This window comes from Camelus ferus, chromosome 33, assembly GCF_009834535.1.
Source record: "Camelus ferus isolate YT-003-E chromosome 33, BCGSAC_Cfer_1.0, whole genome shotgun sequence".
Classification (NCBI taxonomy): Eukaryota; Metazoa; Chordata; class Mammalia; order Artiodactyla; family Camelidae; genus Camelus; species Camelus ferus.
Genome location: NC_045728.1, coordinates 16,723,352 through 16,749,282, shown reverse-complemented (window position 1 = coordinate 16,749,282; position 25,931 = coordinate 16,723,352). Strand labels below are relative to the sequence as shown.

At 38.9% G+C, this 25,931-nt stretch overlaps 1 protein-coding gene across 2 annotated transcripts; it reads left to right on the top strand.

Moving 5' to 3' along the window:
* On the top strand, nucleotides 1–25,931 carry DLAT (dihydrolipoamide S-acetyltransferase). 2 transcript variants are annotated; one of them, XM_006173640.3, is made up of 14 exons: nucleotides 1–353; nucleotides 843–944; nucleotides 1,272–1,396; nucleotides 1,543–1,696; nucleotides 3,633–3,759; nucleotides 5,436–5,623; nucleotides 6,644–6,797; nucleotides 12,138–12,205; nucleotides 13,085–13,177; nucleotides 13,528–13,635; nucleotides 16,925–17,040; nucleotides 20,946–21,108; nucleotides 21,691–21,827; nucleotides 22,387–24,253. In XM_006173640.3, the coding sequence occupies exons 1-14, from the start codon at nucleotides 75–77 to the stop codon at nucleotides 22,514–22,516; spliced, it is 1,944 nt and encodes a 647-aa protein (XP_006173702.1). In that variant the 5' UTR covers nucleotides 1–74; the 3' UTR covers nucleotides 22,517–24,253. The 2 variants fall into 2 exon arrangements, with proteins under 2 accessions (XP_006173702.1, XP_014415065.1); XM_014559579.2 differs by having other exon boundaries at nucleotides 4–226; nucleotides 22,387–25,931.

Below are 25,931 nucleotides of genomic sequence, written 5' to 3'. Positions count from 1 at the left end.
GCAACGCCGCGCTGCTCTCGGAGAGGTCACTCCGGAGACGGCGTTGGTTCTTGGGGTGTGGGGTCCGCGGCGCTATGTGGCGCGTCTGTGCGCGACGGGCCCGGAATGCGGCCCCAAGGGCAGGATTCGGAACTCCGTGGACGGCCTTGCGGGAGGAGCCCGGAGCTCCGTGCGTGACCCCGCGGGCTGGCTTGGCTCCGGCTCGTTGCAACAGCGCGACCACCAGGTATGGCAGGGTCCGGGCACTCTGCGGTTGGAGCCCCGGCTCGTGGGCCACATCGCGGAATCGCGTCCTGCTGCAGTTTTGGGGATCGCCTGGCCGCCGCTGGTATAGTCTCCCCCCCCATCAGAAGGTGAGCCCCAGACCTGTCCTTCGCGGGACCCCGTTGTCCTTCAGGCCGACTTGTTGGCTTGGGATCCTTTTTGAGGCCGGAGTGATCCCCCACCCTCTTCCCCATATACTGTATGTCCTTTTCCCTTCTCCAGTACCCAGCTTTTCTATATGTAGCTCTTGAGCTTTCCTCCCCTGGTCTATTCCATTGAAAGAAGAGCTTCAAGCTTCCCCTTCCTGATCTGTTCCATTGAAAGAAGAGCTCCAACTCTGAGGTTTTATGTGGAATGCCTGCTGAGTACGTGCTCTGTTAGACCCATAGGACTGTGGAGCAGGAAGCCTGTCACTGAAGAGCTGGTGACAGGAATTCCCTTAACATCCCCAGTGCCCAGTGTGTGTTGGGACTCATAAACTCTATGTTAAATTAAATTGAATTGGACGAAACATTAAACCAGACTGAGAATTAGGTAGCTCTTTTTAAATTTAAGTGTTTCTCCTTTTTCTCCCCCAGGTTCCATTGCCCTCTCTTTCCCCCACAATGCAGGCAGGCACCATAGCCCGCTGGGAAAAAAAGGAAGGGGAAAAAATCAATGAGGGTGAACTAATTGCAGAGGTGAGTTGTTTTAAAATATGAAAATGAAGTAGAAGGAACTGGTTTAGCTAACTGACTGAGCGTTAACTTTCTGAGTGAGTAGTTACTCCTTTTGCTTAAGAAACTTAGATGTTTCTTACAACTTGATATTAGAGAATATTGGTCAGCTAAGTTGTCAGCAGTTAGCCAAACTGATTTTAAGCTGAGATTTTTTTTAGTAATTCCTGTTTTCAAACCTGTGATAGAATTCTTGTTTTCACATGACTGTTGAACCGTATGATTTTAGACTCATGCTTATAAACTTCATGCTGGCAGCACAGCCCTAAGCTCCTGCTTTTGTGTTAAAAGGTTGAAACTGATAAAGCTACTGTTGGATTTGAGAGCCTGGAGGAGTGTTACATGGCAAAGATACTGGTTGCTGAAGGTACTAGAGATGTTCCAGTTGGAGCAATCATCTGTATCACAGTTGAGAAGTGAGTAGTAGCATGGTAATTTGTGGAATTTAGGTGCTTAGTGTGGAATATTTTAACCCAGAATCGAGAAATTAGTTAAAGTTTCTAAGACTATTAAATCTGCTCTATTAACCCCCTTATACTTACACATTCGTTCTTGTCCTTAGGCCTGAAGATATTGAGGCCTTTAAAAATTATACATTGGATGCTTCGGCAGTGCCTACCCCACAAGCAGCCCCAGCACCAACCCCTGCTGCCGCTCCTCCACCACCTACACCTTCTGCTCAGGCTCCTGGTAGCTCATATCCCCCTCACATGCAGGTGAGGCTCAGCCCCTGGGTGTTTGCTGTAGAAAACTTGTTACGTATTTATTATTTTTCATAGATGGCTTTCACATCCTGGAAACCGGCATTAATGATGGCTAGTTTTTGTCATTTGAAAGAAAATAGAGATTTAAACATGAAAATTGACAACTTTTATTCTTAGCTGTTATTTCCAGGTGTGTGAACTTGGACAGTTCTTTTAACCTTTCTCAGCCTCAGTGTAGCAGACAGGATAATGCTTGGCATTTCTTGTTCAAGAACGTTATGTTAAGTTTTGAGGATGATTTGTACTTAATATCTACTCCCTGTGTAAATAGAGTTTTTAGTTGGCTTCAGGTGCTGTCTACCAAATGAAAGTCCCCAGTTGGTGTTTTCCCTTGACCTTTAGTATTCTGTCTTCTAAGAGTAAGTGAAGTAGTCTAGTAGTATTAAAAAATGACTAAACTAACAATGAAGAATAAGTGTAGAGAATACATGTATAATAGCATTGCAACAAAGCTGAAGGCAGTAAATATAGTCATTATTGACTCTAGTAACAAAATCATTTTCTACAAAACTAAATTAGTTTATTAGATATAAGGATTATCCTGTGTATATTTGTGTGTTTCAGACATTGGAAATGGATTAAAAACCAGCTGTCCTTTTTCTAAAGGATTAAGACTAGAACTTTTCCTTCACTTAGTTTATTTGTACACATTTTTGTACAGGGATCTTTTTCTTTTTTGGATATCATGTTCTACTCTGTGGTCTGTTATTAACAATCACTCATGATGAAAGTTTTGCCTGGTGGTCAGTTCACACATTTATTTCATCCTGTTAGCAAATACTATCTCACTAATAAGGCTTAGTTCATTTCTCTGTATTATATGTCTATGGCTTTGTTTCCAAGTGTTAGGATTCTGTCTTAATTATCCTTTAAGATACTGTATAGAGGTTATTGGATCCACTAATTTTTTTTTATAGTTTTTTTTTAAGTTTTTAAAACTTTTTATTTTTGTGGGGTAATTAGGTTTGTTTATTTATTTATTTAATGGAGGTACTGGGGATTGAACCCAGGACCTCATGCCTACTAAGCACCCACTTTGCCACTGAGCTATACCTTCCCCACGTGGATCCACTAATTTTTAAGTAGATGAAGATGACACATTCGGACCAAGGAAAACATTTAAAAATTTTTCTAGTTAGAGTTTAAGTTTTGTTTTACTGTTTTTTTCACTTTCCTTAGACATCACCAGTTGAAGTGATTTTTGTCAGCATAATTCTGTTGTTAGATACAAAACACTAAGAAGATAGCAGACAAAACCCATAACTGAGTACGGATAGAAATTCAGTGGAAATACAAGCCATGTAAATGGGAAGGCAGCTTTTAATTTAGATCAGCCAATCTGATGTTTAGATTTTGCTAGGGTGGAAGTGACTATTGTAAGAACAGTTCTTAGTATTTTTTTATCTTGGAAAGGTATCTGGGAAGTCTGGGAGAAATGCAGTTTCTTCTAAGTGAAAAGATAGTTGCTAATACAGAGCACAGCAAAATTTTAATGGAAAAGTCTGGACTAAGGTCATTCTGTGAAAATGAAAAATTCTAGCTTATCCTAAGTTAAAAAGATGAAAAGATGCTCCGAGTTTAAATACTTATTGAGGAATTAATTTTAACTGTCTAGAAAGAAATCTTTTACATCTGCCCATCATTTTTAACTTTGGAGGGTGGAAAAGTATTTAGAGGGTGGGTCAGAGTATTGCTGATACCATAAATCTTGAGATTTGAAAGATTTACCTGTCGGGACACTATTGAGGTACTGAGCTTTTGCTGTTGTGGGGGCATCAGGGAAATGGGAATTTGGATTGTCATAGTCACTGTTATTCCATAAAACTGTTTGCCTGATTGTGTTCAAGGCTTCCTAGTATTAAGCAAAAATATGTGTTTCTTTTTACAGGTGCTTCTTCCTGCCCTCTCTCCCACTATGACCATGGGTACAGTTCAGAGATGGGAAAAAAAAGTGGGAGAGAAGCTAAATGAAGGAGACTTATTGGCAGAGATAGAGACTGACAAGGCCACTATAGGTGAGATTTCTTCAGCTCTTAATGGTTGAGGCACTGAGTTTTCCAATGAGGGAAGAGGATTGCCGTCCTATCCTATCAAGAGTGAGTGATAACATGAAAAATTAATTCTTGGTATTCACTTCCCAGAACAGGGTATTTCATAGCAAAAATGTGACTTGTCGGACTTGTCAGTTCTATACTGCACTCTCACTGAGTCAAGGATGTGTCAGCTTAGAGATTATTTTTAGGCCAGAGTTGGCTTCTTAGCTGTATCATATTACTGAGAAGCTGTATCAGAACTGACATTGGCAAATTGGGCAAGGGAGGAAAAGAAGAAATAGGAGAAAACAATGTCTCAGGCAGGGAAATACCAAAGAATTAAAGATGATTTTGAGGGAAAACTGAAAGCAAGGTTTAGATTCTTTTCATAGTTTGAGAATGAGTGATGGAACATCTATGTACCTGTCCAGATACATCACATTTCCTAGTCTGTCTCTGTTTTTATGCTCAGAAGAAAACCTACACAGACAGTCATGTTTGATACTATGTGTAGATATTTGTAGATGCGTATATTTCTTTCCTGTTCAGCCCTCAGAGATGCACTGGGAGATTATGGGCGTCCTCTGCAGTGATTGTTTTCGGGTTGTGTTCTTCAAACCCTGTGATTCCTTGGGCATGTTTGGGCAAAGGAAAGCTTAAGGAGCAGGACTCTGCTGTGCCTTGCCCCTTTCTCTGCTTCCACCAGGGCAGCTCCTTTTGATCTTTTTGCATATGGTGCTTCCTCCCATGAGATTTTATTAGAAGAAAGGGTTCTGTTTGTTAAAAAGAGAGAAATAAACAAACACTCCTGGCAAGAATAGATCTGCTTTGCATTTTAACATGAAAACCAGTGAGAGTGGTATCCTGGAGACTGCAGTCACTAGAGAAGTGTCGCCTTGGTCAAACTCTTTAAACTCTATGGCGGCCTTGGAGTCTTTTCTTTTTATACATGTCTTTCATTGGATATTAATTCTCGGCTAGGAAATGGAAGGGTCACCAAGGATGTTTTCAGTAGGAAGAAGCACAGCACCAGAGAGCCAGGGTCTGGAAGGCAAGGGGCGTCTTCTGTGATGGCTTCTTTTAGCTTTGCTGTTGCAGCCCTTGAGGTCTGTAAGAAAAGTGGCAGCTGAATAAAGCTGTCAACACCATAGCAACTCTAGTAATGCTGTGTTTCTCCACATTGAAATATTTGGTGTAACACCAAGTGTAAGCTCTTTGGAAAGCTCCGAAGATGCTTTTGGGGTATAATCCCACGTTGCTGGCAAGCTTTAGTAGCTCCTCTAATTTAACAACCACATGGCCCTGATCTTTAGCAGTACAGATGATGGCATCTTGGACTCTTGGGTCTGCATAGGGGCTGCCCTTGGAGATTTGTTTTAAGAGAATGTTCAGAACTAACTGCTGTCTGTAATCTCTTGTAGTTTTGTGTAACAGATACTTAGTATTTACTTTGTACCAGGTACTGTTTCTAAGTACTTGAAAAGTAGGTACTATTATTCCCATTTTGTAGGGAAGGAAGCTGAGACACAGGTTAAATGGCTTGCGAAAGGTTATACAGGGAGTTTGAAGGAGAAGAACCTCTTACTTAAAACTATGCTTGAGTTTGATAGGATAATAGAGTCCTTTAAGTTCCGTAAGGTTTTTTCTTTATGTTTAAGGTTTTGAGGTACAGGAAGAAGGTTACCTGGCAAAAATCCTGGTCCCTGAAGGCACGAGAGATGTCCCTCTAGGAGCCCCGCTCTGCATCATTGTAGAAAAAGAGGCAGATATACCAGCATTTGCTGACTATCGGCCAACTGAAGTCACTGATTTAAAGCCACCAGCACCGCCACCTACCCCGCCCCCGGTACGTATGCATCTGAAATTGAGGAAACAGTTATCTTACCTCTAAGTTAAGGGATTAAACCAGATGATACTCCAGGTTTCTTCCAGCTCGAAGATTCTGTGAAGAAGGAAGGAGATGGGTACCATTTGTGGAGACCTGCAGGGTCTGTGGCACTGCACCACCCACCTGCTGGTCAATAGCTGGACTCTTGTAGCTTTTTTTTTCTCCTGCTGTCTTGAGTCCTGCCAGGAACAAAGCGCAGGCGACATGTTCTTTTCCTGCTTTAGGTGTAGACGTGCATGTGGAAGGTGATGCTTCGTCACCCGTTTTCTGTAGAATTTATGTCATCAGTCCCCTTAGAATTCACGTATTATAGTAGGTCAAGCTTATATATGTAATACATTTGGGAACCATGGCTTTTTTGCATAGTTTAGTCTGTCATTATACGCTGTGTACCATATACCTGTAACGTGAACTTGTATGAATTCCAAGTATTGATAACACTGTAATGATACTTCCGCAGGTGTAATATCATGTGAATTTAATTAGACTAGGGACACGTTTCTGTCAGCGAAAACTTGATTTCTGGCTGCCATACATTTACGGGGAGCTGGCAAGTGGTAGCGTTGGTGTATTTTTTTAATGTATTTTCAACATGGAACCTTCCAGCATAATTTATTATTTGGAAAATTAGGTTAAGTAAAAACAAAAACCATGTTGGTGACATAAGAGAATGAGAATAAAGAAGCAAGAGATTAAGGTAAAAAAAGGCTATACTGGTCACCAGAATTAAATTCCATGCCTCTCCACGTTATCATGGAGTAAGATAACTTTGACTTTGTTCTATCTTTGACATAAAATAATGCTACTATTCGTATTGCTGTACTTGTTAGGCAGGAAAAAGTGTGCATCATGACCCTTGGAGAAGACATGAAAGTTATTTAATTAAAGTAGGTTTGACATCTTAATTAAAGATAACTCTTAGTTTTTCACATCAACCCTTGCAGTGGTGAATTAACAATTGGTAACTTTTTTCAAAAGGCAGCCCCTGTTCCTCCAGCTCTCCAGCCTGCAGCCCCTACACCCGCAGCCCCCCGCCCAGCTGCTCCTGCTGGACCCAAGGGACGGTTGTTCGTCAGTCCTCTTGCAAAGAAGTTGGCAGCAGAGAAAGGAATTGACCTTACACAAGTAAAGGGTAAGCCTGTCTCTGTGGAATGGGGTTGTAAAGCTAAAACTTAGTTGAGCTTCCTCCTTAAGACCAGCAAGTACAACTGTGTTATGGTCGTCTTATCTGGAATAGTGGGGGTAAGGATGAGGGAGGGAAGTACCTCCTTTGGTGTCACCACAGAGTAGGAGGACTTACTGTGCTTTCTGTAGTCTGTCTAGGATCTACCTATATAGTTGAGATAGCTTTTGTCATTTTCTGTTAACGGGAACTGCTTAATTGTTGATGAAAGTACGGTGTGTTTGTACAGCAGAGTTGGGTTATAGGACCTGGTTATGTAATAAGAAACCTGTTGGTGCTGGGCTGACTGAATGTAGCAATACGCAAAACACAACATGACGTTGAGATGATTTGAAATGACCTAAAATAATAACTTCCATATAAAACTGAGCTAACTCTCCTTGTGGGCAAAGGAGAATGTCTTACTCATCTTTTTCTTCCCCAAAACAAAGTGTAGCTTAGTGATAAGAGCATGGGATCTTGAATTAGACCATCCACAGTTTAACCCTGTTTGTATCGTTTTCTGTGTAATGTCTTTAGATGAATTACTTAATCCATTTGTTTTTCCATTCTTAAAACTGAGATAATAGTTTACATTAAAATAAGTGACGTACTTAGAACAGTATCTAGAATATAGTAAGTACTCAGTTCCTGTTAATTTTGTCCATATTATTATTATTGACTGGCATTTAAATGTTTTAAACTAAAATTAAAGCTAAAATTTAATGTAAGGTATGTTTGTATGATTAGAATGAGGGATAGCAGATTAAGTTGGAATATACTCCCAAGGGGAGAAGGGACTGGATTAATAACTGTATCTGAAGAATTTGGACTGGTAAAGAAGGACCATTTATTAGATATTTGGCAATACTGGCCACCTTACGACAGATTTAAGTGGAAAAATCCCAATATTCTTATCATGCAGAGTTAGGTGATTCATTTATTTAAGCAAATATTCATTGAGCATTGTCTGTGTATCTAACACTTGTTCATAAGCCAGACAAGATTCCAGTTTCAGATGTTTATAATACCAACAATAAAGAATTAAATGGCTGGAGAGTATAGCATGGTAGTTAAGAGTATGTGCTCTGGAGCTGGAATGCTTGGGTTCAGACCCAGCTCTGCTGTCACTAGGTGTGTCTCGGTTTCTTCATTTGTATACAAAAATAACACTATAAGCTTGTGAGGATTAAATAAGTTAATAAACATTGCCTGGTGGGGAGGGTATAGCTCAAGTGATAGAGCACTGTGCTTTTAGCATGCATGAGGGCCTGGATTCAATTCCCAGTACCACCACTAAAAATAAACAAACCTAATTACCCCCACCACCACCAAAATAAAATAATTAAATAATAAATAAATATTTAAAAAAATAAACAAACAGTGCCTGCATATAGAAAGCATATATAGGTATTGGCTGTGATGATAATAATAACTCACTGAATAAGGTGATTTGAGTGCTAAGAAGAAAGTAAACCAAGTGATACACTAGTGAGTGACAGGGGAAGTATATGAGCAGCCATGACTGCTTTTGGACGGGGTGGTTGGGAAAGATCTTTCTGATGAAGTGACATTTGATCTGACCTGAAAGATGAGGAGTCAGCTCTTGTGAAGAACCGGAGGAAAAGCATTTGAGGCAAAGACCAGTCTGAAGTGGGAAAGAGCTTGGTGTGTTTGAGGGACCTAGAGGAGGCCAGTGTTACTGGAGCATAGTGAGCAGAGGGTCCAGTGATAGGAGATGAGGTTAGAAGGAAACTCAGCACTGAGAACATAACAGACTTGACAGGTTATGATAGAATTTGAATTTGTAGGAAGCCATTGAAGGTTAAAACAAAGAAGTGACATAAGATGATTTCTATTTTTAAAAGATCATTTTGGCAGCTCTTTGCAAATGGATTAAATGAGAGCCAAGGCACCTGTTGAGATGCTGTTGCTGGAGCTGATGATGGTGGCTTAGACTCGGGTGGTGAGAGTAGAAATGGGAAGAAATGGGCAGCTTCAGTATGCATTTCTGATACATAATCAACAGAACGTAGTCAGGAATTGGATATGGAAACTTGACAGCAGTAATCTCAGAAGAAATGTACAGTGGAGGCCAGTCTGGAAGGGTTGCAAAGTGAAAAGTGGATGAGTAGCTGGAGATAGCATTGTGGGCAGCTTATTCAAGGAGCTCCGCTGTGAAGGAAGGCATAGAAATAGAAATATATAGCTTTTAGGGGAGGATACGGGCTCAAGGGAGGGCTTTTGGAAATGAGTGATAGTAGAGTGGGTTTGGTGTGGAATTTCTCAGCTGTGGCACTGTTGGCATTTTTGACCAGATGATTCTTTGTTGGTGGCGGTGGTGGGTGGGGGTCGTCCTGTGCACTGTAGCATGTTTAACGACATCCTTGGCTTCCACCTGCTACCTGGTAGTAGCATTTGTGACACTATTTTTAAACATTGTCAAATGCCCCCTTGGGGGCAAAATTGCCCTAGTTGAGAACCAGTGGCCTAATAGAAAGGGATAAATTGATGATGAAGAAAGGGAGAGAGGGCAGCATAATTTGGCAAGGAACAAAGCTTTTGAGAATGTAAGAGGGGATGGGATTGGTTTGGGGAAGGAATTAGGACATTCTGTCAATTTTTATAGGAGGGAGGAGAATATGGGGTGGGTTTTCAGGTTTGGTGGTGGAAGAAGAGAGCACTTCTCTGGTTCTGCTATTTGATCGGTGAAGTGGAAAGTGAGGGGTCCGCCGGGGAAGGAGTGTGGGAGGAGCTTGGTTAGAGAGTGCGAAATAGTGTTCTCAGAGATTGGGAAAGTGAAGTCAAGGGAAACATAATTGAAGTTCTGGGTAGTTTTGTGTGTCTGTTTTAGGTTTGTGCCTTTGAATTTATAGTACAGTCAGTCAGCCAGGTGTGTACTTTTCCCTCCAGCAGTAATAAGCTACTCTGGTGCTGGCATTGAGAAGGCAAATGTTGTAGAGTGTGACTAGGAAGTGATTCCAACAGTGACCCATCGAGTGGAAGCTGAGCAAGGAGGAAGTGAAGACCAGAGGCTGACGGCGGATGATGAGAGCAGAGGAGTCAATGGAGGTCTTGATGAAGTCAAAGAAATGTTGCAGTAGCGGGAGGGGTGGTCTAAAATAAGTGAGCTGAGAGGACCAGTGATTGATGTTTTCTGACATCACTTCTGACACTAAACGTAGGTTCTTTTCCCATACCAACGGTCAATTCTCTGATACCACCTGGATATCCAACAATTCAGTCCTATTCCAACACTGACTGTCCACAGTTAGCATCAGACCCACAGGTCTGAGGGCTCAGTCCCACAAGTCTGCCCCTTTGGATGCCAGTTCCAAGTCCTTGGGGCCACCCATCTTCTGACCCACTGGCTGTAGACCAGGAGTTCCCATAACCTCTTCCTTGGATTCAGCAGGTGACTAGAATGAGTCAGACACACAGAACTCAGGAAAGCACTCTGCTTACTATTGCCAGTTTATTATAAAGGATACAACTCAGGAACGGTCACGTAGAAGAGATGCATAGGACCAGGTAGGGGGTTGTGGTGGCGTGGTGGAGGGCTTCCATGCTCTCTGTGGGAGCACTGCCCCCTCAAGTGCATTAATGTGTCCACCAGCCCAGAAGCTCTCCAGATCTTGTTCAAGATTTGTTTTTATAGGGGTTGATTATTATTTTTATAGGCATGGTTGATTGTATCATTGGCTATTGGTTGTTGGACTCAGTCTCCAGTCCCCACTCCTGCCTTCCCCCAGGGACAGGCTGCTTAGCAAATTTGACTAAAATGTATTCATTTGGGAAGAAACTGCTTTGAAAGCCTAAAGCCTGGTGTCCAGAGTTTGATTTGTCTCTGTGCTACCCATATTATGGTTTATATTTCTTTGATGCCAAGCACTTTCCTATCACTATTCCATTTTATCCTCACAACATTCCTGTGAGCAGTGGCTGATAATCTCTATCCTTCAGATGAGATTGGAGACCAGATAGGATTAAGTGCCTGTAGTCATCTGTCTAGTTTATGTTTGACGACAACCCTGTATTTTTCTCTCCCAGTCTAATGTTCTTCCCTCCATACTGTATTGCTTTTTGATGGCCTGTTGTGCCTTCTTCAGGAGATAGGCAAAAGAATTGAAAAGATTTCAACTACTAATAGTCAGCAAGTTCTTATGGGTGGCTGAAGCTTAGTAGAAGGCGGGTGGTACTGCAATTTCCTCCCCTTCAGGGGCCGCAGAGTCCGGATCAGCCTTGGCTGTATGGGGAGGTTATGGTTTCTGTCTTTTATAAAGGAGCGGAATCTAACAGGGGTACTGCTGCTTCTGTTCTAGATAAACAGTCCTAGCCAACTCAGTTTCCATAATGAAGGAAAGGAGTTGGGATGAACCGCACACAACGAGAATCCTTTTAGGAGTCTGCCTTGGGGCAAGAGGAATCAATTTGACCCTTTTTTTTTTTCCCTAGAAGTGGTCCAATGTAAGAGTTATTTTAAAAACTAAATTCTAAATCTCCTTAGAATTAGGGTTCAGGAAGTTAAACGTGAAAGGTTGTGGATGGAAGGAAGAAGGAAATTGAATGAAACAAAATTAAACCTGTTGAGGGATCTTTGAAGGTCTTTTCTTGTGGGTAACATGGCACCTATTTCCTTCACAGTCTCTTAACACAGGCCAGTTGAGAGCCTTGGCTACTATGAAAAGCTGCAAATGATGGAGACCACAGAAGGAATGAATGGATCTAAAGAAGAGATCATTGCATCTGAGAGTTATTTATGCTATTTCAGGGTGAAAAAATTGACTTGCCTGATTTGTCCGAAACAGTTGTTACTGTATCTGTGGACTCTGTAACAAAGGGAATTCTTTATGATCAAATGAATCTAGGACCCTAAATGAGATCTATTTCAGGGTTCAGAAAGGGTTTTTTGGAGCTAACCAGAAGGAGGCAGCTAGTCTTCCTTTTGGAGCTAAAAATTGTACTCAGAATTATTCTGATGCTGGTATTTCCCAATTTAAAGAAGATGAAAAAATAAAGTACAGCTTAATTAGATAAAACTCTTAAAGAGACATGCTTAAAATAAAATAAGAATTGTTGTAGTTAAGAACCACTAACAGATCAAGCAAGAGCACTTGGTGTGAATTAAAATTAGTAATTGACAAAAGGTAGTATTTTTAGGGAAAACTTGAAGGGACAGGGTTAAGGCAGTGGCCCCTTCGGAGGTCTTTGTTATAGAGCCTTCAAGAACTTGCACTTGAGGATCACAGTGCTGACCTCCTTGGGAGCCAGCAGTACACCTCACACGTGGTGTTTATGTGTCTCTTCCAGGGACAGGACCAGAAGGCAGAATCATCAAAAAGGACATCGACTCCTTTGTGCCTGCGAAAGCTGCTCCTGTGAGTTATATTTGGCTTTTCTCTCTCTCTCTTTTTTTTTGGTTGGAATTTGTCCCTTCAAGTGCTTTGTCCAGCCTGTTAGACCTTTGCATACTTTATATATGAATGAAATAGCTTAATCAGAACTGTGTTTTCTTTGGTCTAATTCACTGGCTAGCAATATACAGATATGAATGTGCTGTCATTCATACACAAAAACATTCCAATGCATTCCAAATTGGGGTTTTTTTGTTTTTTTTTTGAATATGATACTAAATTTTTCTTAACACATTATCTCCTCATTCAAGCCCTATTTTTAAAAGCATGCCTGCAAGTTGGTTGACTGCGATTTGAGTTTTATGTGGTTAATTGGTCCACAGAGGGATCAAATCCACATAGCCAACTCTGTTTTGATCAATAAAGGTGCTAAGATAACCAGTTATATAAGTAAGGAAAATGATTTATTTAGATGTTTGCTTTAAAATGAAAGATTTGTCAGTGTTTTTTCTTAACACTGTTCAGGAAAATGAATTACCTTGTTCATATTTCTGTCTTAATCCTTTCAACTTAAGAATGCTTTGATTGCTTTTCTTGAAGATATTTTTGCAAAAACAAAATTATTTTAACATAAATAGTCATTGAATTATACTCTGGCTCAAAGAAAAATGACACTTAAAAAATGATTACAGAATTCTAAGTGTGGAAATTAAAAATAAAGTTCTTAAACAAGCACGGCCCAAATCTGAGTCCCTTTTGCTCCCTTGGGATACAAATAGCAATTTTTATATAAGCCTTTTGATTTCTACTTTGCCATCTGTAAAAGAGTCACAAGCATTTGTTCCCAGTTGCTTCTGCTAAGACTAAGCCACAGTTACTAAGAGCTTTTTTACCTCCTTCTAGGCTCCAGCAGCTGCCGTGCCTCCCCCGGGGCCGGGAGTGGCACCAGTTCCTGCAGGTGTCTTCACGGATGTCCCAATCAGCAACATTCGCCGAGTAAGAGTCTTAGCTCCGCTCTAGAACCAAAGCTGCTGGGGCATCTTTACTCAATTGTTCAGTTGCATCTGTAGTTTGAAACACTAACAAGAAACTAAAAAATTGGGAATCTTAAATCTTTAGTTTAAGAGGTGTTTGGTTTGGCCAGCTGAATTCTTGGGGTACACAAACAGTGTGTTCTGATCAAATACTGCGGAAGGGGCTAGGTTGGTGCAGCCCTCCATCTTCCACTTCTAATGCTGCTTGAGGCGAGCATTACCGGCTAGCAGGGTAGAAGGCAAACAGAGCCCTGAATTAGATGAGGTCTCAACTCAACTCAAGATAACTGATTTTTGACTCTCTGATTTCAGGTTATTGCACAGCGGTTAATGCAGTCTAAGCAAACCATACCTCATTATTACCTTTCTATCGATGTAAATATGGGAGAAGTTTTGTTGCTACGGAAAGAACTTAATAAGGTAAAAGGTTTGGAAATTCCAACTCTATAAATTCTAAAAAGTTTGTTTTCCCCCACTAAATACTTAACATTTTTGCCTGTATTTTTTTGTTACAAAATGCCAGTTGATGATGGAAAATGAGTGTCATCTTAATTTTAACTTGCAGAGAGTATCCTGGAGAAGTTTTGTTTTCTAACTCTTGATTAACGCTTATCCTTAAAGTTGACTTTACCACGGACCCATTTTAGCCTAGCAGAATCTCTATGATTCTGGGGGACTTCTTGAGTCTCTTGGTAGGTAAGAAACAGTTTGTTTACTTTGTGTTTATAGTTAAGTACCAAACACCTACTTAGTGTTTAGCATAAAGCACTTTTGAGAACACAGCCTAAGGCATAGTCCTTCTCCATGAATTTACAACCTAATTGAGGAGATAAATGCATGTGAAAAAGAGGAGGCAATTTTATGAAAGTAAAAATACTCATGTGTAGGTCAGCTTCTTTATGGTAATGCCCCTTGTCTGCTGCATTACATTGTATAGGTTAAGTGTTAACAGGAGTTCAGAGAAGGGGAAGCCTAGGGCAAGTAGTTGGAGAATTCACAATGGTGTAGGGGAAACTTGGTTGGGCTGTGGAGAATAGGAAGGGTTTAAATTGGCAAAGAAGTTGAAGAAAGTTCATTCTGATGACGTAAAGGTGAAGTGCTTTAAGAAAAGGAAGTAAGTATATGTGGGAGATAGGTTACCTTTTCTAGAAGGAATACACAGTTAGTTGTTGGCTTAGGAAAGACCTTGATTTACAAGCACAAGAAGTTGGACTTGAATTAGACATTAGGAAACCAGTGACATGATAGCAGTATTTTAAGAAAGATACAGATACAGTAGATACCAGCACACTTCATGTCAGAGACTAGTCATGCTTGTCATGTAAGCGTGAAGTGATGGTGCCAGAGGCCTGGACGAGAGGGCTGCCCTCTGAATGGGGCAGGAGAGGGGGCTATGAAAGATAATTGCAAGGAAGTGAGTAAGTAAAAGCCAGGCTCCTTCGGGTGGCACAGAGGGCCTCACACAGGTTACCTGTAACCTCTAGTCTCCTGTCTGACTTCCCCACTTGCTCACTCTGCTCGGACACGCGGTTGCCTTGCTCCTCTTCTGCACTCCAGCTGTGTACTCCTGCTTTAGGCCCTTTGCACCTGCTGTTCCCTCCACATGGCACACTCTTCCTCTAGTATCCACTTGGCTTCCTCCTTCACCTCCTTAAGGATTTGACTCAATATCACCTCCCCTGATTTTCCCCCTTATTCTGAAATTAAGGGAAGAGGCGTGGGGTGAGTGATCAGTTCTCCCTTTGGTTCATTTTCCCTGTTTTATTTTTCTCCTCAGCACTTAACACCACCTAGCATACTGCGCTTCACTCTTTTATAATCTACTCATCCTCTTTAGAATATACGCTCCCCGAGAATAGAATTTTTACCCTTTTTTTAAACTGCTTAATATCCAGGACTTTAGAGTTATATGTCTAGATATAATAGATATAACATATATATGCCTAGATAGAATAGACCCTCAAATGTTAGATGCATGAAGGAAGCAAGCAAGCCGTGAAACAACATCAAAACTTTGCAACTGGCTACAGGGGTTAAAGATGATAGCATACTGTTACTGTCAAAATAGTAAAGCTGTTTTCAGTAAATTTATTTGGAAATTAGGCGTAGAAAATGTATGTTCAATGTATTATTTTATTCAGTTCTTTTAAACAGCTTTATTCAGATGTAATTCACATTCCATACCATTCAGCCATTTAAAGTTTACAATTTAGTGGTTTTTAGTGTATTCAGAGTTGTGCAACCATCATCACAAATTTTAGAACATTTTCATTATCCCAGTTTACTTCTTGTAGATTTCATTTCCAGATTGTTCATTGCTGTTGCATAGAAACTGTTGATTTTGTGTAGTGATCATTTGTCCTGCAACCTTTTTTAGTGTGTTCCTTAGGATTTGGATTTTCCTTATACACTTCATGTCATCTGCAAAGGGAGAGAGTTTTGCTTTTGCCTTCCAGTCTGGATGCTTTTTATTTCCTTTTCTTGCCTAGTTTCTCTGGGTAGCACATCTCGTACAATGTTGAGTAGAAGTGGCAGGCGTGGACATCCTTGTCTTGTTCTTGATCTCAGGGGAAAGTAAGTCTTTCACTACTGAAGTATGACGATGATTGTGGAGTTGTCATAGATCGATTTTATCATCAGGTTGAGGAAGTTCCCTTCTGTTCCCAGTTTGTTCAGTGTTTTTATCATGAAAGTGTGTTTAATTTTGTCAGAAGATTTTTCTCTGTGTTTTGAGGTGGTCCATGTGTTTTTGTTCTACGTTCTATTAGGACATTATTACATTAATTGATTTTCATGTGTGAAACCAGCTTTGCATTCCTGGGCCTAATAATATTGGGTCATGGTGAATACCCCTTTTCATGTATAGCTAGGTTTGGTTTGCTAGAATTTTTTTTTTGAGGATTTTCATATCATGTATTCATAAGAGATATTGGTCCATAGTATTTTCTTCCCTTTTTTATTGTGGTATTTTCATCTGATTTTGGTTATTAGGCTAATACCAGCCTCATAGAATGAATGGGAAAGTGTTCCCTCCTCTTCTGTTTTTTGGGAAGAGTTTGTGAAGAATTACTATTCTTCTTTAAATTTGCTAGAATTCACCAGTGAAGCCATCTGGGTCTAGGTTTTTCTATGTGGGGAGTTTTAAATTACCAGTTCAGTCTTCTTACTAGTTATAGATCTTTTCAGAAGTTCTATTTCCTTTTTATTCAGTTTCGGTAGTTTGTGTCTTTCCATGAGTTTGTCCATTTCATCTGGGTTACCTAGTTTGTTGGTGTTTGATTGTTGATGGTGTTACCTATAATCCTTTTTATTTCTGTAAGGTAGATAGTAATGCCCCCTACTTGATACTTGATTTTTTTTTCTTCATTTCTGATTTTAGAAATTTGAGTCTTCTTTTTCTTTGTCTAGCTAAACATTTGTCATTTTGTTCATGTTTTCCCAGGACCAACTTTTGGTTTGGTTGAAATAAATGAAAATGAAGACATACCATAACTTACGAGATGCAACTAAAACAGTTCTTAGCCAGAAACTCACAGCTATAATGGGCTACATTAAAAAAGAAGGAAAAACCAACTTTTGGGTTCTTTTCATCCTTTCCACCTCGGGACATTTGTATATCCACCCCCTCCCATCTTCTCAAGATTATATATATAGTTTTAGTCTTTGAGAAGAGAATTTAAGAAACTCCAATGGTTTCTTGTCTTTGCAGATGTTAGAAGGGAGAAGCAAAATTTCTGTCAATGACTTCATTATAAAAGCTTCGGCTCTGGCATGTTTAAAAGTTCCTGAGGCAAATTCTTCATGGCTGGACACCGTTATAAGACAGTAAGTATAACACTGCTGGGAAAGTGTATACATATCCATCAGCAGGTTTCTTGTGTTATCTAATGTATCATCAGGAGTGTGGGGAGTAAGGAGAAACAGTATAGAGAGGGAGATGACTTCCACAGCAAAACAGTTTGAAACCAACATAAAACTATTTATGAGATAATGCTAAATTTATTCAGTAAAGACAACAGATTCTTTGTATACGTTTAGGAAAGGGAGATAAGTGTACAGATATGTATCATTAAGTTGATAATGACTAAATTCACAAAGCAGGATTGAAATGGTTTTGTTCACCAATCAGTTTTGCTGAACTTTAGGGGGGCAAAATTGAAGACAGAACCAAAAAACAGTATTTGTTGATATTATAAAGGTGTGTGACTGCCGTGGTGCTCTTAGTGTCTTTCACGTGTTATCTCATTTAATCCTTATGAGTTGGGTGCTTTTACTCCCATTTTCTAGATGAAGAAATTGAGGTTCAGTAAATTGAGTAACTCCCTGAGTTAATATGTTAGTAAGTAGCAGAACTGTGATGGGAACCAGGATTCTGACTCCTAAGCCTGGCCTTTTTCTACTGTGCAGACTCTTTTATATTAATTTAATTTTTATTAGAATAATAGTATATACATTAGAATATTGCTCCCTGACTTACAGTGACCTCCTCAACCTTTGAGCTGAGGTCCACTCCCAGAGGCAAACACAACTTCTAAACTATTATTTCTTCTAGTATTTACCTTCATATTTCTAAATAACATTTTCCTGTTGCCTTTTATAAATTTTTACTTTATCAACTGACTTCCTATTAAAGGAGGTTAAGATTTAGCTTTCTTGTACTCTCTGTAAACACATACACACACACACACACACACACAGCTCATTATCTTACCAAGTTGATTATAGCAGTTTGGACAAATTGGACAAATCAGTATTCAGTGTTAATATTTTTATCACTATGAAACATTATTTATAACTAAGAAAGCAGTATACCGTGAATACTAACCTTATGTTAATGATTGCCTAAGAAGGGGCCAATTTTGTAAGCACTCATCATGAATTCTTCCTGAAATCCCCAAGAGAACTCTAAGCCATTTTCAGTCTTGTCAAACACATCAGTAATCTGCTGATTCTGATTTTCCCTTGGTCCCCCCACGCTTGGAGAACATCTGAGGGTCTTACTAGTCCTTAGAAACTGTATTATCCTAGGGCTGCCATTATAAGTTAGCATAGAATTGGTGGCGTAAAACAAAAGTTCATTCTCTCATAGTTCTGAAGGTCAGAAGTGTGAAATTCAGGTGTCAGCAGGGCTGCGCTCCCCCCCCCCCCCCCGGCTCTAAGATAGACTCTTCACTGGCTTTCTCCAGTTCTGGGGGCTCCAGGCGTTCTGGGCTTGTGGCTGCATCAGTCCAACTTCACATGACCTTCTGTGTGTCCAAGTCTTCTCTTCTGTCTCTTACAGGACACTGGATTTAGGGCGTACCTGGATAATCCAGGATGACCTCATCTCAAGATCCTAATTACACCTTTTTACTAAATAAGGTCACATGGATGGATTCTGGGATTAAGACATAGACATATCTTACAGAGCACTGTTAATGAACATTTGTGTACATTCTCTGTGTTGACATGTTCTCATTTCTTGTGGATTTCTTGGAGTGGAATTGCTGGGTCATAGGGCAAATTTATGTTTAACCTTTTAAGAATATCTGAAGGGGACACTACTTAGATGAAGGGATGGAGGTTGAAGGGCAAGTTCTATGAATTATTTATTAATCTTTACCAAATGCCCTTTCATTCATTTGTTCATTCAGCTATTCAACAAATATTTATTGAACATATGCTGTTTTCTGGATTTAGTGGTGAACAAGATAGGAAATATCATCTTTACTCTCTTAGGAGGAAGATTATAGGCTAATATTGTGATAACAGGATAATTGTAATTAAGAAAGCAGTATTTTCTGTGTCCTTGGCCCAGAGCCCAGCTGTAGTAGCTGATAAGTGTCACACACTGTATTATTACGGTAGGTCCCTGTGTTTGCAAGTGACAGAAGCCTGCTGCCTTTTGCCAGCTTAGGCACATTGAGGGATTTGGTACCCATAAGTTTCTAAAGTTTGCCTGGAAAGAGCTGGATTTCTTCCTTCATGTGAAATTTTTACTTTTTCTTTTCTTTTTTAATTGAAGTATAGTTGATTTTTACAATATTATGTTAGTTTCAGCATAATGATCAGTATTTTTGCAGATTATACTCATTATAAGTTATTATCAAATAATGGTTATAATTCACTGTGCTATACAATATATCTTTGTTGCTTATCCGTTTTATACATGGTAGTTTGAATCTTTTAATCCCACACCCGTCACTGCTCCCTTCCCTCTACCCTTTGGTAACCGCTAGTTTGTTTTCTTTATCTGTGAATCTGCTTCTGTTTGCATGTACATCTATTTGTGTCATATCTTAGATTCCACATATAAATGATAATCATACAGTATTTGTCCTTGTCTTGACTTACTTCACTAAGTGTTGTATTCTCAAGGTCTGTTCACGTTGCTGCAGATGGCAGAATTTCATTCTTTTTATGGCTGAGTAATATTCCTGTGTGTGTGTGTGTCTGTGTGTGTCTGCACACACAGACACACACACACACACACACACTACATCTTTATCCAGTTGTATGTTGATGGGTACTTGGATTGCTTCCATGCCTTGGCTGTTGTAAATAGTGCTGCTGTGAACTTTGGGGTGCATGTATCTCTTCGAGTTAGTGTGTTTGGTTTTTCCTGACATACACCCACAAGTGGAATTGTTGGATCATGTGGTAGTTCTATTTTTAGTTTTTTGAGGAACCTCCCTACTGTCTTCCATAGTAGCTGTAGCAGTTTACATTTCCACCAGCAGTGTGCAAGGGTGCCCTTTCTCCACATCCTTGCCAACATTTGTTAACTTTCCTTGATTGCAGAACACATTAGTAGGGGCCCTTACACAGACCTCAAGGAGACTGTGATACAATTCAGGAGGTTGGGAACTTGGAAAAAATTCTTTTCTACTAACTTCTAACTAAGATTTAGCGTTTCCTCCTGTGATAAATGTAGAGAGCAAATCAAGGAGGTATTAACAGTACTTGTGCTGGTAACAAAAATCGAGTTATTTTCATATCATACCGTCGTTGTTGCAGATGTCTTAATAAAATGCTGTTTGCTTATCATCACTTCAAAAGTAGGGCCTTTATTAGACCTGCTGCAAGATCTTAGTATTGAGTTAATACAGAAGTGCATGTATCACAGTTTTGTTTTTTAACTAGTTTGATAACTGAATTTCAATATAGCTTTGGGGGATTTCTTTTGTTTGTTTCTGGGGAGTTTGTTTGTTTGTTTTTGCAATTTGAATATTTTACTTCCTGTGTTAAAAAAATACATTCTGAGAAGGGACCCAAATATAAAGGTGCCCGTGTGTAGAAAAGATTAGGAATCCTACCTTTATGTTTTGAGACACCACCACCCTGTACCCTAAACAGGTTTCTCCCACAGTGTGGCCCTTTCCCTCCACTCTTCCTTTCACCTGCTCAAGCTCTGCTTACAGACTCAGCTCCAGCCAGTCCACTTCATTCTCACTGAATGCTGGGCCTTTTTGTCCCCACCTACACCCATCCATGTAGTAGTCAGAGCAGATGTGGGGTGGTAGAGAGTACATGTGAAACCAACCTACTGACGCATTTCTCATTCATTTTTAAAAAGTGCAAGTCAAGGAGAGGGCAGAGAAAATGTAAAAACCAGGAAGGATCTCTCTCTGGCTGAAAAGTAGCACAGACTGAAGTAAATATCAGTAATCTTGCTTATTAATATGACTCATAAACTCTTAATAAACATGGCTGATGAGTATTGAGAGTTTTCTTTTTTTCTTTCTAAATAGAAACCATGTTGTTGATATCAGCGTTGCAGTCAGTACTCCTGCGGGACTCATCACACCCATTGTATTTAACGCACATATAAAAGGACTGGAAACTATTGCTAACGATGTTGTTTCTTTAGCAACCAAAGCCCGAGACGGTAAACTACAGCCACATGAGTTCCAGGTAAGGTACTACTTATATACCTTCTGAATATTATTGTGTTATTTTAATGAATTATGTTTTTGTAAGGTCAGCATTATGCTTTAATTGTATTTTCCACCCTTTGATTCTGCCTCGAGTTCTCACTGACACAAGGTCCTGAAAATAAAAATCGAGTATCCTGTCAAAAGCTGAAAGTATGATGCCTTCCAAGTAGTGTGCAAAAGCCACACGGGTGACTTTGTTCGTGTTGTTCTGGTTGTGTGTTTTCAGTAAAGTGTGTTCCATTCAGGCCTTTCTTTTTTTCTTTTCAGCTTTATTGATGTATAATCAGGAAATAGGAATTGTTTGTGTTTCAGGTGTACAACTTGCTGCTTTCATATATGTATACACTGACGAGATGACGATAGTCAGGCTGATTAACGTCACCTCGTATACTTACCATTTTCCTTTTCTTTCTTTCTTTCTTTTTTTTAATGGTAGTTGAGAGGCCTTTCTTAAAGTAAAAGATTATCTTAAAGTCTTTTCACAAAACATTTGTTGTTAGTTCTGATTTATGTTGACAAGCAGTTACCATGATGTGTTTTTAATCTTTTTTTCCTCTAGGGTGGCACTTTTACAATCTCAAATTTAGGAATGTTTGGAATTAAGAACTTCTCTGCTATTATTAACCCACCTCAAGCATGTATTTTGGCAATTGGTGCTTCAGAGGACCGACTGGTTCCAGCAGATAATGAAAAAGGGTAAGTGCCAAGATGGAGACGGAGTTGCAAATTTACTTTCATTACAATATACTCAGTTTTATAACTATTGGCATATTGGAGCTTCAGGTAGGCTCAGTTGTCAGCACAGAAGTTGTTCAGCAACTCTTCTTATTGTACTGAATGTAGTGGGTCCTATTTGAAGTGGTAAACTTTATTTATTCTAGGTCAGGGGTCAGCACACTTTTTCTTTAAGAGCCAGTTAGTAAATATTTTAGGCCTTCTGTGTCATATGGTTTCTATCGCAAATACTCTGCATTGTAGTATAAAAGGAGGCAATATGTAAGTGTATTCCAGTAAACCTGCTTTTGGCTGGATTTGGCCTCTGGGCTCTTGTTTGCTGACCTATGTGCTCCAGATAGCTATTTGTTCTGTTTCTTCAAACTATTAATTTGAGCTAGAGTGTATAGCCGATGAAGAGTAGGTGGAAAACAATGTTACCTGGTTGGGATTATAAGGTAGGAGCCAGCATTTGGGCTGGTTACTAGCTAAAATCTAGTGATGGTTTTCAGAATTCCTAATATTGTTTTTCTTTTCCTAGATTTGATGTGGCCAGCATGATGTCTGTTACACTCAGTTGTGATCATCGGGTTGTGGATGGAGCAGTTGGAGCCCAGTGGCTTGCTGAGTTTAGAAAGTACCTTGAAAAACCTATCACCATGTTGTTATAAGTAACTCAAGAATTTCTAGACTCTCCCAGGTTACACTGGTTCATTCTTATCAAGCTATAAATACATTATTAAACAGGTGGTCCTTTTTATTTTAAAGTTAACTAGTTATTTTTGAGTCTGTCCAGATAAGTTATTTGTAATGGGCATTACTGAATTTTTTAAAATGCCGATTACACCCGAATATTGTGCACATTTAATAAATACAAGATTTTAAGCTCCTAGTCAGGAGACATGTGGCCTAACCGTCTGGTGATAAGTACTTCCACTGGAAAATGCTGAGGTAGAATTGAGGTTCCCAAGTGAGAAAGGTACATAAAAGTAACCTTGATCAAACCTTGGTTTTGAAATTTAATTATCTCAGATGTTTTGCTTAGATTTGAGAGAAGGAGAAGAAATCAGGAAAATCAGTTCTCTTGGAGAAAGGGTTTAAATTAAAACTTGGTTTTGGAATTTAAACCTAATTTAAATGTTTCTGTTACATAATCTTGATTTATCATGGATGGGAAGCATAGAGAACTTCATGGAAAATAAGTGAAATTTTAAAAGTCAACATTTTCTTCAACTGTTATGTTTATTTTTCTGTGAATTCAAAACTGGTTGCTTTCTTCCCTTGAGACAAAGGTATAAAAATGAACCAGCTACTTGGTATAAATGAGAATTTATGTGGTTATCTATTTAAACAATTTAAATGTGTAATTCTGAGAGCAGAATTCTATAATTACCTCCAAATAAAAGAATATGCTTATAGAATTTAACAGTGAAGTTATGAAAGTAGAATTTTTCCTCCAAAATTAACTGGTGGTTACTTGCAAATGAACTTAATTATTAGGATTTATTATTCAGATAACTTCGAAATACTTTATCAAATAACTGGAATAAGTGTACATACGCAAAATACGATTCCTAGTGAGATATGTGCCAAAGTCCATTTATCACCAAGTTCTGTCCGAAAAGAAGAGGGAGAGAGACACTGGTGAGCAGTTTGGAGTGCTGGCGTGCTAAAAGATGATGACCAAAACAAGCGGTCATTTCTACTTGGATAAAGTAAAAAATGTTAAATGTGTACAAAAAAGTGTTCTGTGTTTTCCACCCCAGTGTTGTCTTATGTAAAATAAGAAAGCCCTAAGATCCTGTTGGAGAGGAGAAAATTTAGGTTGTTTGCTGCCTTATCATCCTAAATGTTTTTTTCCATTTTGTTACAATTTGCCTTTTTTCAGTGGGGGGATGGGGGAAGGTGATATTCAGGATAATAAAAATGAATTAGGAACATTATTACAATTCCAGGCTTTCTATTGAATTGATATGTTTTAATAAATATTTGGAATTGTTTATGACTATTTAAAATAAATCTGACCCAGCTTCCTTGTAATATGTCATATATGGAGCTAGTCCCTGAAATTTAGGTATTTCAATGTTGACTCTTTCTAAATGTTCATTATTACATGGTGCACAACTGACACTCCATATATTCCACAAATATTTTCCTTGCTGTATTATTATGAAAACAATTCAATACATTAATATGACTTTTCAATAATTAGTAATTTTAGCTTGAACTGAAAATTATGCAGAAGGACTGAGCTTGTCACAAGGGACCATCATCAGTATGAGCCACATCTGGTTCAAATACATGAAACTTCAAAGATAATTCATTCTTTGCTAATGCTATGGCTCTGTTGTTCCCTTGAAAGGAAAATAAAAAGTTGCATTCTAATAAAAATTGTTCTGAGTTTAAAATCAATCTGTGCTATAATCTAAATCTGGATTCAGTCTATTTCTCTTACCAGAACTGAAAGAATGAAAGTTAGAAATAGTATTTTGGTTCAAATTAGATTGTTTAAAAATTAAACTGTATTTTTCAATCTGTCTGGTCTAATATTTTTGATCTATTGCTAATTATTTTTCACATTAGATGATGTAAGACCAGGAACAGCTCTGTACACGTAAGCTCTTACAAGATACGTTTTGAGTTTATAGAACTGATAAAAATGTAAGGACTGAGTTTAGGAGGATATAATCTAACGCTTTAGGCTCCAGAAGTTACAAGAAGCACCTCTTGTTGAGGTGTGGCTCTATTATTTTACTCCATTCTGAGGTTTGGGGGTGAAGTTCAGGTATCCCAAGGCATGGTGGATACGAGGAGCTGACCAGCACAACAGGACAGGAATGTGTTGCAAGGAACACTCATCACCCAGCAATGCACAAGTTCTAGGATACATAGGAAGATAAACACTACTGATTACTGACCTCTAAAACCTACGTTTGTAGAAAAATCTGGTATCTAAAGCAAGGATAATTAATGTCCACCTCAAATAATTTTTAGTTTTGAAGAAGAAAAATCTTGGTAAGATTCAAATTTGATCTACTCCACAGTTCATTTTTAGTTAATGCTCTTCCTGGACAAAGTTTTGCTTTTGTAGGGAAGGGGAAGTGGAGATGTTATAATAAAGTAAAAGTATTATGGAAAATAACTAGGATATAAGTTTAACATGTTAACATTAAGCACGTTAGATCTTATCATCATTGTATTAATGAGCGCACAATTGCACGGCTGCTTACATAAGTAACACCTAAGTGCCAAGAGTTTAAGAGTAGCGATTCACCCAGTTCTACACAGTTAGGTGTGGAAATTTCTAGGAAATACGTTTTGACTGATTTCATAGAAGAAAAGGTGAAAGCATTCCAAGTTTTTTGAGGGATAAAAAGAATATAACAGGTTTGTTAATTTTAGGAACTCATACAGTTCTAGAAAATTTTCAGATGATAAATTATCCTATTGCTAGAAAAATTCAAATCCAGGTTAGATTTAAGAAAATTATGTTTGTCTTTAATTGTCTATCAATTTATTTCTATTACACATACATTGGTTCCTCAAATTAAAAAGTTTTAAAGTTAGTAAGAACTTTATTTAAGTACCTTATGTTGAGTTAAAAACTAATACAAAGAAGGTGTTTTGTATCTAGAAAAGACTAAGGGATGTTTAAGGTTTGATATGAATGTTGCTTACTTGGGGTATAAATTGGAAAGTTGATGCTTTTGTATTGAACAACCATCTGACAACTTAGATGAATGGGAGTTATAAAGTACATCACTTCGGTATTTAAAAAAAAATCATTTTCTTAGGCGAAAGGCACTTGTCCCAAAGTCACCTCCTTTTTCTTAAATTAGAATTGGATGTATTTTGTGTTTTACATGTAATAACATCCAATTACTGTTACTGCATCATTGTATCCAATCCTTAGACAAGTCCATATCTGTTATTAAACGGTAGGCCTGGGTAGCTTGGACTCCTGCTAGAGCACAGAGGTACACAAAAGCAAAAGTTTGCATATTGTCACATTGGCCCTGTATCTTTATTGCTGGAGGAAACTTTCACTGCTATGGCCCATCTTGGTAATAAAAAATTTCTTGTGCA

Excerpts from the sequence above, each read along its gene's own strand:
- DLAT (XM_006173640.3), top strand. The coding sequence starts at position 75 with ATGTGGCGCGTCTGTGCGCGACGGGCCCGGAATGCGGCCCCAAGGGCA. Across the intron at positions 13,636-16,924 it reads TACGGAAAGAACTTAATAAG|ATGTTAGAAGGGAGAAGCAA; the intron begins GTAAAAGGTTTG and ends TTGTCTTTGCAG. Across the intron at positions 21,828-22,386 it reads CCAGCAGATAATGAAAAAGG|ATTTGATGTGGCCAGCATGA; the intron begins GTAAGTGCCAAG and ends TTCTTTTCCTAG.